At 41.0% G+C, this 13,392-nt stretch overlaps 1 protein-coding gene across 1 annotated transcript in view; it reads right to left on the reverse strand.

Moving 5' to 3' along the window:
* Positions 1-13,392, reverse strand: part of ITGB5 (integrin subunit beta 5) — a 188,662-nt gene that overhangs the window by 124,809 nt on the left and 50,461 nt on the right. The window contains exon 4 of the mRNA XM_043997337.1: positions 3,712-3,961. Coding sequence (XP_043853272.1) covers positions 3,712-3,961 — 250 coding nt within the window. The remainder of the gene's footprint in view (positions 1-3,711; positions 3,962-13,392) is intronic.

Consider the following 13,392-nt stretch of genomic DNA (forward strand, 5'->3'; position numbering starts at 1 on the left):
TTCCTAGCTAGAATTTCTCTACATCAATACAAATGTAGGTCTACATAAAAATAAATAAAGATAACTGAAAAGAATTTGCTCAGTCAATCAAAAAAGAATTTGCTCAATTAGTCAATCAAAAAGCAATTATTAAGGGCTACTCTGTGTGAGGCACCATGGCTCTGGGAGGAACAATGAGAAAAAGAAGGGGCTTCCATTCTGTCAGAAGAGACAATGTAAATATAAGTAAAATATATCAAATAGATACAAAATAAATACAATATAAATTTGGGCAGGGAGAAGACATTAGCAACTTGGGGTGGGAGTGGGAGAAACCAAGAAAGGCTTTATAAATTTGGGCAGGGAGAAGACATTAGCAACTTGGGGTGGGAGTGGGAGAAACCAAGAAAGGCTTCATGAAGGTAGCACTCATGCAGAATCTTGGAGGAAACAAGGGATTCCCTTTTCCACATAGGAAAAGCCAAGTGGATAAAGACTGTTTTTTATCCAAATGATGATAACCGGTTGGAGGTACAACCTTCAAAGCTAGTCCATTAATACATATAATCTGGACAAACATTACAGATGGACAATGAGCCAGGCCCAGAACTGAAGAGGAAGGAAGAGAATAGATTGGATTGATTTAGGGAAATTGCAGGGTGCTTTTTAATGACCCACTGCTTCTCTTGGAAGTAGAGGCCCATCTATTTCACATCAATATTCTTCCAGTGAAGTCTCAGTACTATGATTCATGGAATGCCACAGACTAAACAACCAGAGTCATGGATGACCCACAGGACTGTGGAGAGGTAAATGGTGAGAGACAATGGGCTGCAACTTCTTAACAATGAAGAGTTGATCAAGGAAAGCAGCATGAAGGATATGATCAGAGGGGTGATGGATCAGAAAAGGAGGCGGGTCAGTCATGGAGTGAGAGCAAAGGATAACCAATGGACAGCACCTGTGCTCCCTTGGCAACCACACAATGTCATGAGATTGAGAGGAATCTTCCCAATGCATTGGGTGGACTCCGTAAGCTAGAGTTCTGTAGGACATGAATAAGGATAAGAAGGCATGAAATAGATGATAGTGTGTACAATTGGAGGGAATATGCGCCAAGGATGAAAGCTGAGTAACTAGTATGATAACAGGACACCTAAAGAGATTTCCTTTCTCAGGTACTAATGGATTTTTTTCTTTTTTTTTTTTGTGGGGCAATGAGGGTTAAAGTGACTTGCCCAGGGTCACACAGCTAGTAAGTGTCAAGTGTTTGAGGCTGGATTTGAACTCAGGTACTCCTGAATCCAGGGCTAGTGCTTTATCCACTACACCACCTAGCTGCCCCCAGGTACTAAGGAATTTTGATGACATATTTTATTATGTCCAATTTATTAAAATAACCCAACTCCACTACCCAAATAAAGAATGGTATAATGCAGTCATGTCAAACTCAAATGGAAACAGGAGCCACTAAACTGTAAATAAGGATCCTTGAGGGGGGTATATTGATTAGAAAACAACATACTAACATAATCCATATTCTATTACATTTTAATTTATTTTAACTGGCCACACTCAGGCAGCTAGAGTTCTGGGCCTAAAGTCAGGAAGACTCATCTTCCTGAGTTCAAATCTGACCTCAAATTCTTCCTAGCTGTGTGACCCTGAGCAAGTCACTTAACCTTGTTCACCTCAGTTCCCTCAACTGAAAAAAAAAAAAACTGGAGAAAGAAATGGCAAACCACTCTAGTATCTTTGTCAAGAAAATTCCAAATGGGGTCTCAAAGAGTCAAACATGACGGAAATAACTGAATAACAACAGGCGCGTGTCTGCTAGCAGCCAGTTTGACACATCTAGCTTAGTGAACCAAATGCTACATTTGGAGTCAGGAAGACCCAGGTTCAAAATCCCACTTCAGTCACTTTACTAGCATTGTGATTCTGAGCAAGTCATTTCGGGGAGGGGGGGGGGTAATCTGTGCCTCAGTTTCCTCTTTTGTAAAATGGGGATAATAATAGTACCTACTTCCCAAAGTTATTGTGAGGATTAAATGGAACAACATGTATATCAATGCTAATTATTGCTGTTTTTGTTGTAAACCTTAAAACACTATATAAATGCTACCTGCTGTTATTACTACTAACATCACAGACCTCTCAGCTTGAGTACTGCTGCTTTTGAACAGTAAGAATCACATGTTATCTCTCAGATGTCCCCTTGAAAACAATCCCACTCCCTACTGGTTTCTTTTATGCTCAGAGAACCAGGGATCAAGTATCTTACAAAGTCTGCAGCCTCGCTGCCTCCTGGTACCTATAAAAGTGGATGGGCAGGCAGCTAAGAGAAACAGGCTTTAACTCAATAACACGTAATCACTTGAACAGTTTAAATAGTTCATGCTCTGAGCTGGCCCTTCATCCTCCGCCAATTGCAGACAGCCCACATCTATTTCCACAACACAAGCATCTCACATTTATTGGAAGCTTTCCCAAAGGGTGAAAGCAGAGAACCATGTGCAGAGTTACAGATTGCAGACCCATGTAAAAGGTCCTCCATTAGTGTCCTGACTGATCAGGATTGCACACTCAGGTTTCTGCCCACGAAGAAACCACTGGAAGAACTATCGCTACAATGGAGACTGGACCCAGATAGAAGAATCAGTAAGCCATAGGCTAAAATTTTGTTTTTAATAGGATATAATAATGTGAAGAATTCTTTTATTTAACTTATACTTCAAAACTGTTTCCTGCAGGAGGCAGTGTGATGCAGTAGAGAATGTAGGGAACTTTTGCTGAGCTTTGACTTTAATTATCAGCTTTGCTACTTACTGAGTGACCTTGGGCAAGTCACAACCTCTCTGGGACTCAGTTTCCTCATCTATAAAATGAAAGGGTTAGACTGTAGGGGTCCAAGGTCCCTCCCAGGCCTAGAGCTATGAGCCTATGAGCTCACCTAAAAACTGGAATTGTGTCCACAGAAAGATGGTGTTAGGAAGAGCAATGTAGTTAAGTGTAGGAAAATCTGAGCCATCATTCACTTCACTTTCCCCACCCCAGCATTACCCAGCTGAGGCACTGCCAATCATGAGGTAACCATCACCAAAGGTAAATGTATTAAGTATTAGGAGCAACTAAATAGCCTCCTTGGGACATCTTCTAAACCCTCAAATCATTTGCAGTAGTGAAAAACATTCCAAGGAGGGGTTATAGCATGAGCAGGAGGAGAACCAAGGTCCACAGAGGGATCCCTCTCCACCTCCAGCCACTGCTCCTCAGAAATAACTGGGAGAGGGGGCAGCTAGGTGGCACAGTGGATAAAGCACTGGCCCTGGATTCAGGAGGACCTAAGTTCAAATCCAGCCTCAGACACTTGACATTTCCTAGCTGTGTGATCCTGGGCAAGTCACTTAACCCTCATTGCCCGGGTGGGGGTGGGGGGGGAGATATTTTTAAAAAAGAAAAAAATAATAACTGGGAAATCTCTACCCAGCCTCAGAATAACTCACTTCTTCATGTACCGTGGTAAAATGGAACTCAGTCACTGTTAATCCAATCAGAAGCCAGGGTCCAGGTCACATATTTCCTCTCTATCTTTTCTTCTAAACCTTTGCTGAAGGGTTTTTTTTTTTCTTTGCAAACCCTTCATTGCCTCATATCTCACCATCCAATCCCACCTCCATTCCCCACCCCCCAGGCTTTGCAAACCCAACCAGAGAAAAGTCGGTTACTTACCCAATACACGGATTGGTTTGATATCTTGGCGCAGTGTAGGAAAAGGGGGAGATATTTTTGTCAACAAAAGATCCAAAACCCAGACGGAAATTGCTGGTGAGTTTCCTCATCTCCTCAGCCAGTTTGGTGCCCAGATTCCGGATTGTGTCCAAATCATCCTTCATAGACAGGGAGAGGTCCATCAAATAGTATAGATCCACAGGGTAATCTTCTACCTGGCGCACCTGGACTCGGAAGGGTGTCTTGTCACCTGTACCAAAAGAAGGATGGAGAGCCTCAAAGGGAAAAGATATTCCAAAGAAAAAAATAGTCCCCATCAAACCCAATTCACCCCAGATTTTCCTCAGTGAGTGTGTGTCAACTCAAAGCACTGGTGAAAAGGACCACTAAGAGGCAGAGTAGGTTTTCAGAATGCAGTAGGAAGCACCAGAAGCTCCAGAAAACATGAATTCTATCCTGGGGTCTGGTTGTTTCAGTTGTGTCAACTCTTTGTGACCTCATTTGGGGTTTTCTTGGCAGAGATACTAAAGTAGTTTGCCATTTCCATGTCCAGCTCATTTGACAGATGAAGAAACTGAGGCAAACAGGGTTAGGTGACTTGTCCACAGTTACACAGCTACTAAGTGTCTGAGGCTGGATTTGAACTCAGGAAAATGAGTCTCCCTGACTCCAGGTCCAGCGCTCTTTGCACTGTGGCACCCCCTAGCAATAGTATCTGGACTACCTTCTTTTTTTTGTTTTCTGTTTTTTGTTTTGTTTTTTGTTTTTTGTGGGGCAATGGGGGTTAAGTGACTTGCCCAGGGTCACACAGCTAGTAAGTGTCAAGTGTCTTAGGCCGGATTTGAACTCAGGTCCTCCTGAATCTGGGGCTGGAGCTCTATCCATTGCGCCACCTAGCTGCCCTTGGACTACCTTAATGTGACCTCTAGACCTCACTTCCCATCTATAAAATGAAGGGGTTAGACTTGATGATGTCTGGGATCCCTTCAAGCTCTACCCATCTATAATTTTTCCCTAGCATCCAGTCAAGTAACGTGTTAGTTCATTGGCTAATTGTGAGCCAGCACCATACTGCTCCTTAAATCTCAAGCGTCCACAGAGCTCCATGTTTTCTTCATAGCATGAGGGTAACAGTATAATTAGCATAGAGCAAAGAAGGCAGACATCCCAGGAATAACCAACACGGGGATATAGGACAATCCCAATCTCCCAATTCACAAGTTATTTCCAAACCAATGCTTTTCCATTCTACACCTAGAGTCCAGCTCTAGGTGGGACTGGACAATCAGGACAAATAAGGCACATTTAATTCAGTGAATAATCAGGTTACTTGACCTTTTGCTTGGTTCTAGGAACATTGTGAAGATTACACATTTCTTTCTAAATTATTTGAAATATACAAATGGATTTGGTATGATATACCATTGTACTGGAGGAATTAATACATTACCTCAGTGATATACCTAAGCTAAATGATTGAAAGTTCTAGAGGGCATTCTAGAGGATATGACATTTTGAATTAAATTAAATAAGGCGGGGCAGCTAGGTGGCGCAGTGGATAGAGCACTGGCCCTGGATTCAGGAGGACCTGAGTTCAAATCCAGCCTCAGACCCTTAACACTTACTAGCTGTGTGACCCTGGGCAAGTCACTTAACCCCCATTGCCTCACCCAAAAAAACCCAAACAAACAAACAAACAAAAAATTAAATAAGGCAACTCCTAGAGCTCCTAGGCACTTCACCAGGAACCTGGTATGCAAAGATGAAAATGGCAGTTCTGGGGCAGCTAGGTGGCGCAGTGGATAAAGCACCAGCCCTGGATTCAGGAGGACCTGAGTTCAAATCCGGCCTCAGACACTTGATACTTACTAGCTGTGTGACCCTGGGCAAGTCACTTAACCCCCCATGGTCCCCCCCCCAAAAAAAGAAAATGGCAGTTCTTATCCCAAAGAAGCTGACAATCAGAAGCCAACATATGACTTTAGCCTCTCCAGAAAGTCTACTGAGTAGCCCTACATGTGAGGCTGTTCTTTGGACTCCAAATAGGAAAGCACAGTTGACTTTAGCACCTGCTGGCCAAAGGCCAAGCAGAAAGGAAATTAGCCAGAGAGAAAAAAAGAAAACAAAGACAAACTGGCTCCATTCCATTTTATGACCTTTGCCTCCGAGTTCCAAATCAGGACAACCTATGGCCTGGGAAATGAACACAAAACCTTTTTATGGCTCTGGAAAGCAATCATTTGGGACTGAGAACCCGGCAGTTTTCTATTCATGCTGATAGCAAAAGGCTTCTCCACCCTGATTGGAAATGAGAAGCTTTCCTTTAATGTCCAACAAGAAAATGGCCTTAGCAGGGTCAGCCCTGCAGGCCACCACGGCTCCTTTCACTTCCAGTTGTCCGTGTGTGGCTTCCTTCTCTTTCCTTCCAGAACAGACAAGCAGTCACTTACTCCCTATGTTTCATGGAGAAGTGCTAAGCTCCTCTATTCCTTGAGTAGGAGGAAAATGTGGTAGTTCTAACAAGACTGCCTTCGTGTGTATTGTAAAATAATAATAATGACAACAGCATGGTTTGGAGTCAGAGAGTACCTTAAAGATCAGTTAGGGGGCAGCTAGGTGGCACAGTAGATAAAGCACCGGCCCTGGATTCAGGAGGATCTGAGTTCAAATCCAGCCTCAGACACTTGACACTTAACTAGCTGTGTGACCTTGGGCAAGTCACTTAACCCCAAATGCCTCACCAAAAACAAACGAACAAAAATCAGTTAGTCCAATCGTTTCATTTTACAGACTAGGAAACTGAGTCCCAAGAGAGGGGGCAAGGCACTCTACAGTGCCTGCCTCAGCCAATCTTCACGGTTGTTTGAACAAATTGTTACCATTTGCCCATTCCACCTGGTGAAGTCTTCAAATGCTTGGGGTAGACAAGCCCCTTACTCACAGACAGGTTTGAGGCCTGTTGGTTACCCTCAACCTGGTTTAGCCCATCTGCCAAGATGGTTTTACCAGGGGCTAGCTGTTGCATACACTATGGCTTCCTGAAGCCACAGGTGAGAGTTGGCTGAAAGGTGGTCACCAAAAGTGTATGAGTAGCCCTAAAAAGATCTCAGCAAGCCTTCACTTAGATGCTACTCCTCAAAGTTACACAAGTAGTAAGTAGAAAAACTAGAATTCAAAACCAGGTTCTCTGACTCTAACTAATAAAAGCCAACTCTTACATTGGATTTTATATATATTGATCCACTTGAGATCTGTATTGGAACACAGTCATTTAGTCAGTCAATAAACATTTATTTACTGCCTGTGTGACTCTAGGCAAGTCACTTAACCTCCATGAGCCTCAGTTTCCTCATTGTAAAACAGGAATAATAAAAATACCTACCTCCCAAGGTTATTAGATAACATGTATAAAGTACTTTGTAAACCCTAAAGTGCTACCTTTTTAATGTAAAGATTTTTTTTAGTTCCAAATTTTTCTCCCACCCTCCCTTTCCTCCCCCCTCCCTAGGCCAGCAAGCAATTTGATATAGGTTATACATTACTATCATGTTGAACATATTTCCACACCTAAAATGCTTAAGTGCTATAATTATTATTATTCCCTTTTAACAAATGAGGAAATTCAGGCTTAGAGGTGAAATGATTGATCCACAGTCATACCAAGCTATTTGTGTCCCAGGGGTGGTATTTCTTCCTGCCTCCAAATCCTACATTTTATCTCTTTCTAATCTAACATGTTTTTACTCAATAAATCCAAAACTTTTTAAGCATCCCGATTCTGACCCGAATAGGAGAATATCATTGTTTTTATTGCTGTTAAGATCATGAGTCTTAAAGTCTACACATGACTCCCCACAGGAAGTCATAGTAGCATTCCCAGCCTATATATAATGCAATAGCCCATTTGAGAAGAGACATTCTCCTCCATTTCCACCTAGATAATGAACCTGTGCCAAGTAGAGTCTGAAAGACTAGAGCTACCCTTATTAGCTAAGGAAACCTGAGCAAGTCACTGACTTTCTTTTACTCTCAATTTCCTCCTGTGTAAAATGGATAAAAGTCCAGTCGCAGGGTTGTTGGGAAAATAAAATGAGAAAATATTTATATAAAGTACTTTGTAAATATTACAGTCCTCTATAACTGTTAATAGCTATTAATATTATTATAAACAGGGCAGCTAGGTGGTGCAGTGGATAGGGCATTAGCCCTGGAATCAGTGGTACCAGAGTTCAAATCCAGTCTTAGACTCTTATTAGCTCTATGACCCTGGACAAATCACTTAACCCTGTTTGCCTCAGTTTCCTCAACTATAAAATGAGCTGGAGAAGGAAATGACAAACTAGTCCAGTATCTTTGCTAAGAAAACCCAAAACAGGGTCACGAAGAGTCAGACATGTCTGAAACAATTCAACATTATTATTATTATTATTATTATTATTATTATTATTAATACTTGCCCCTGCATTTACTTCTCCACCCACTGGATTTGGTCAAGAACACTGCTTATATCTGTTTCTCAGGTTAAGGTCAGGAAGTTTGAGAACATCAATTTAGTCAGTCATTTCTTAATCTCTCAGTTCCAATCAAAGGAAGTAGAAATACCAGTTCATTTTCTTAAGACAGACACTTCTGAACTATGGGTTTAAAAGCAGCTAAGCAATATTGACAATGGCAGCAATTTATGTGTTAAATTTTTTCTTTAAAAACTTACTCTCAGGGGTCAGCAAGGTGGCACAATGGATAAAACACTGGCCCTGGATTAGGTAGGAACTGAGTTCAAATCCGGCCTCAGACACTTGACACTTATGAGCTGTGTGACCCTGGGCAAGTCACTTAACCCTCATTGTCCCGCCAAAAAAAAAAAAAAGAATGGGAAAGTACAACCAAAATGTAAACCAATCATTCTGGAGTTATTTTCTGCTGGGGAGGTTCCCAAGAAATTCTCTTTGTCTTATGTAGCTCCACTCACCAGGGGTCCAAAAAGCCAAGCTCCAAGACATGTATCTCTCTCTCTCTCTCTCTCTCTCTCTCTTTCTCTCTCTCTCATATCCCACCCCCCTCCATCCATTTATCTATCTTTATATTCCTTGCTAGACATCATGCTCATTACAACCTTCTTTTCACAGCAACCCAGCCCCCTTACTACAATTTAATACATTCAATCCATCAACAGGTATTTGGTGAGTGCCTGCCAGGCCCTCAGCTGGTGGTCCCTGTCTTTGTTTCCAGGGCTTGTTCTGTGACCTGCCTCTCTCCCGTCATCTATGTCTTCATTTGTTCACCTCATGTTTTGTCCAGACTTGTCTTCATTCTTCCTCTTACTTTCTCAGCTCCTGTGTCACTAGAATCTTCCAGGCTGCCAGTGTTCAGCCTGCACCCCTCTTCTCTAGCCTTTTAAGGTAATCTCAGCCTCAGGAGCAGAGGTTGATGAGAAAACAAGATAAAGTAAGATCACTTAGCAGCTGTACCCTTGAAGATCAGTGCCTTCCGGCAGAGATAACCTGGGGGGCACTTCCAGGTTTTCCCCCATTTTAAAACCCCCTACATCTGTACTTCTGAATAGAATTCTTACCACTGCAAGTCTGAAATGTGATATTTTCCCATCAAAATCAATTCAAATCAAATATATATATATACACATATATGTATATTAATATGTATCGATGGTGGGGAGAAAGGGTGGAGGAGACTCTTGAGGAAGGGTGGGTGGGACTGGGGACTGGGAGAGTGGGGGGAGAAGTTAAATTAACTGGGATTAGGTAAAAAGAGAGGCTGAGAAAGAAAATAGTGAGTAAAAATAAGGTAGAGGGAAATTCCCAAATAGTAATTATAACCCTGAATGTGAATGGGATGTTTTTAGCAGCTCCCTTTTGGATATTTCAGGGATCCCCATCAATTGAGGAATAGCTGAATGAGTTGCTGTGTATGCTTGTGATGGAATGCTACTGTGCTATAAGAAATGATGAGCTCAATGATCTTAGAGGTGCACGGAAAAACTTTTACTAAGCGGTGAAAAGCAAACTAAACAGAACCAGGAGAACATTGTATACAGTAAAAGCAACATTGTTTTTTGTTTTGTTTTGTTTTGGTGGGGCAATGAGGGTTAAGTGACTTGCCCAGGGTCACACAGCTAGTAAGTGTCAAGTGTCTGAGGCTGAATTTGAACTCAGGTCCTCCTGAATCCAGGACTGGTACTTTAGCCACTGTGCCACCTACCTGCCCCAACAACATTGTTTTAAGAAATATATTTCTCCTAATGGGAAAAATGTCTTTAAAAATAAAATTTTAAATACATTTAAAAAGAAAGAAATATATTTCTCAAAGTCCCCCTTTTCCCTGGCTCTCCCCATAATTAAATAGGAAAATATACACTGAAATATTTATAACTTTACTTTTTTAATAACATAGAATCAGAAACAAAGTAAACACCCCATTGACAGGAGAAGACTAAACAAATTGTTATACATGAATGTAATGAAATATTAATGCACTATAAGAAACAACAAATATGAAGAATCCAGAAAGTCAACTAATCAGTGGACAAGTATGCATTAAGTGCCTACTATGTGCCAAGTACAGTGTTAGGTGCTGGAGACACAAAAGATACATGGGAAAACTTTTATGAATAGATGCAGAATGAAGTAAAAATAAGAAAACAATATAAACAAGGAACTACAACAATTTAAATGGAAAACACACACACAAATTAAATGTTGTGTAATCATAACATGGCAACAGGGACCCTAAAGAAGAGGTATGAAAATATGTCTTGCTCTGGGGGCGCGCTGGAGACAGCTCAAACCAAGGGCTGCTTGTTAAATATTTCAATGAGAACATTTACATCTGGGAAATCTTGAACTACAAATCAGGACTTGATTTATTGTGTTGTTGATTGTGTAGACTTAAGAAGGTGGTATGGAAAATGCTAATGATGCAAAATAAGCTTTAAAAATGTGTTCTATTCAGAGAGTTAGTTGTTAAACATTTACCTCCTTCCTTTACAGAGATGAGGAACAAATATACTCCTGTTGGAGCTAGGTGACACCATGGACAGAACTTGGCGCCAGAAAGACCTGAGTTCAAATCCCCTCTTAGAAATTTTCTGTGTGACCTTAGGCAAGTTACTTAACCTTTCTCTGCTGCAGTTTTCTGAACTGTAAAATGGGAATAGTAACTGCACTTCCCAGGGCTGTTGTGAGTGAAGATCAAGTAAGATAATAATTGTAAAGCACTTAGCATGGTTTCTGGCACACAATAAGCACTATAGATAAATGCTCACTGTTGTTATTAGACATGAGCTGGGTAGTTTTACTGAATTACTTTTTTTCTTTTTTGTTGTTCTTTGTGGTTTGTGGTTATCTGGGTGGAAGGAGTGGGGAGAGATATATTGGGAAATGAAAGTGATGTAAAAACAAGATTTCAATCAAACAATTTTTAAATTAAAAGGAAGACTATCAGCGACAGCTTTCAAATAAAAAGGAATGTGATCCTATGATTGGAGAGTCTTTGTCTGGAGAATCTATGGTTGGAGAACTCTTGATACTGAAGAAGGGTAGATTTTCCCAAAAGATCATGAAGAAATACTTCAGCAGATAAATGACTTTTCATCCATAGATAAATTCAAATGGTCTTTTACCCCCAGACTTAATTTTCTGGGATTGGAGTGGGGAGACATGGGAGAACAGTGCATATATGAGAGGTAGGGGAGAAACGAAACGCACTTTGTAAGAGATTTACAAATATTATCTCATTTTACCATCACAACAACCCTGGGAGGTGGATGGAATTATTACCCCATTTTACAATTGAGGAAACTGAGGCAGACCAGTTAAATGGGCTTTCTGGTTGTCAGCAGAATCCTTATCATCAATATTGTACATTTCACATTTTTTGTATTTTTTTTAATGTATTGATCGCCTGTGCTGATTTTTTTCTTCTTTGTCTTTAAAAAGTACTATTAAATAGAATGGCTCTCTGGGAGGGAGAGAAGAGAAGCTGGGGAAAATCATGATAATGTAAGAAACAAGATATAAATAAAATCTTTAAAAAAAAAAAAGAAAGAAAGACCTTCAAGCCCTAGTTAACATTGCTGGGGATGGGGGAGGAACAGTGTGGTACAGTGGAAAAGGCACTGAATCTGGACTCAGAGGGCCGAAGTTAGCACTCCAGTTTTAGTACTTAACTGCTGTTTTTTCTTGGATAAATCACTTTATTTCCCTTGCCCCCACTCTCCTTATCTGTAAAATGAAGTGGGGGGGGGGGCTGGATGAGCTCCAAAATGCCACCTGGCTCTGCAGCCTATGAATTCCGCACCCCCCCCCCAGCGGGACAATGGGGGTTAAGTGACTTGCCCAGGGTCACACAGCTAGTAAGTGTCAAGTGTCTGAGGCCAGATTTGAACTCAGGTACTCCTGAATCCAGGGCCCGTGCTTTATCCACTTCGACACCTAGCCACCTCCCAGCCTATGAATTCTAAAAGCAGACTCTTAGAAATCTTTAGTGGGAGGGACCTTAGAGATGATCTGGTCCAACCTCTGCAATTCACAGAAGAAAACTCTGAGGATCAAGAAATGATTTACAAAGCAAATGAGGAGGAGAGCTGGGACTAGATCTCAGGTCTACTGAATTCTGTCAAACAACCAAGCCTTTATTAAGGATTTACTAAGTAGGGGGCAGCTACGTGGCACAATGGATAAAGCACCGGCCCTGGATTCAGGAGGACCTGAGTTCAAATTTGGCCTCAGACACTTGACACTTACCAGCTGTGTGACCTTGGGCAAGTCACTTAACCCTCACTGCCCCCCCCAAAAAAAACACACCAAAAAACAAACAAATAAACAAGCAAAAGGATTTATTAAGTAAGTACTTGGTGCTGAGCTAAGACCTTCCGATACAAGGGCAAACCAGTCTCACCCCTGAAGAAGTTATATTCTTATGGAAGCAACACATACACACATAGGCATATGTAAGGCAGCTACAAAGCAAACACAAGGCAACTTTGGATGGAAAAGCACTGCAAGCTTGAGAGAAGGGGGAGAATTACGAACTGCCTTCTGCAAAAGGTGGATCTTGGGCTGAGTCTTACAGGAAGGAAACTGGAGATTGCAACATTGCTCTCTTCCCAACTCAACCAAGTTTAGATTCCTGTCTAATGGAATCGAGTGTGTCCCACTATAAAGAAAGCTGATGATATTCAGGGTTTTAATACTGATGTAGAACAAAAGGATTGCTGAACAGAGTCAGATAAATAGTCCATTCAGAAATCTGTTCCTAATAAATGAACAAATTGTGGTATATGAATGTGGTATAGGGCATATTACAGCCCCCTAAAAAATTTTTCCAGAGAATCTTGGGTAGTATGAACTAACAAAAAATAAAGTGAGCAGAATCAAGAGAACAATTTATATAAAAGGCTAGCAACACTGTGAAGAAAAATAACTTTCATCTACCCCCCCAAAAAAAGCAGGCCACTGAAACTTTCTTTTGAAATTCACAGAAGAAAAAAGAAGGATGTTCAGAAAGAAATGCAGAATCGTTTTTGAAAGTAACTGTAGAATTAATTATAGACTTTTTTTTAAAGCAAGTGTTATAAAGTCGAGATGCATGGATTCATATAGAATTCTTTTTTGTGCGTTCTGCTGTGCATGGAATGCACTTTTTAGAGGTGTTTTAACTTCATAA

This window comes from Dromiciops gliroides, chromosome 3 (genome assembly GCF_019393635.1).
Source record: "Dromiciops gliroides isolate mDroGli1 chromosome 3, mDroGli1.pri, whole genome shotgun sequence".
Taxonomy (NCBI): domain Eukaryota; kingdom Metazoa; phylum Chordata; class Mammalia; order Microbiotheria; family Microbiotheriidae; genus Dromiciops; species Dromiciops gliroides.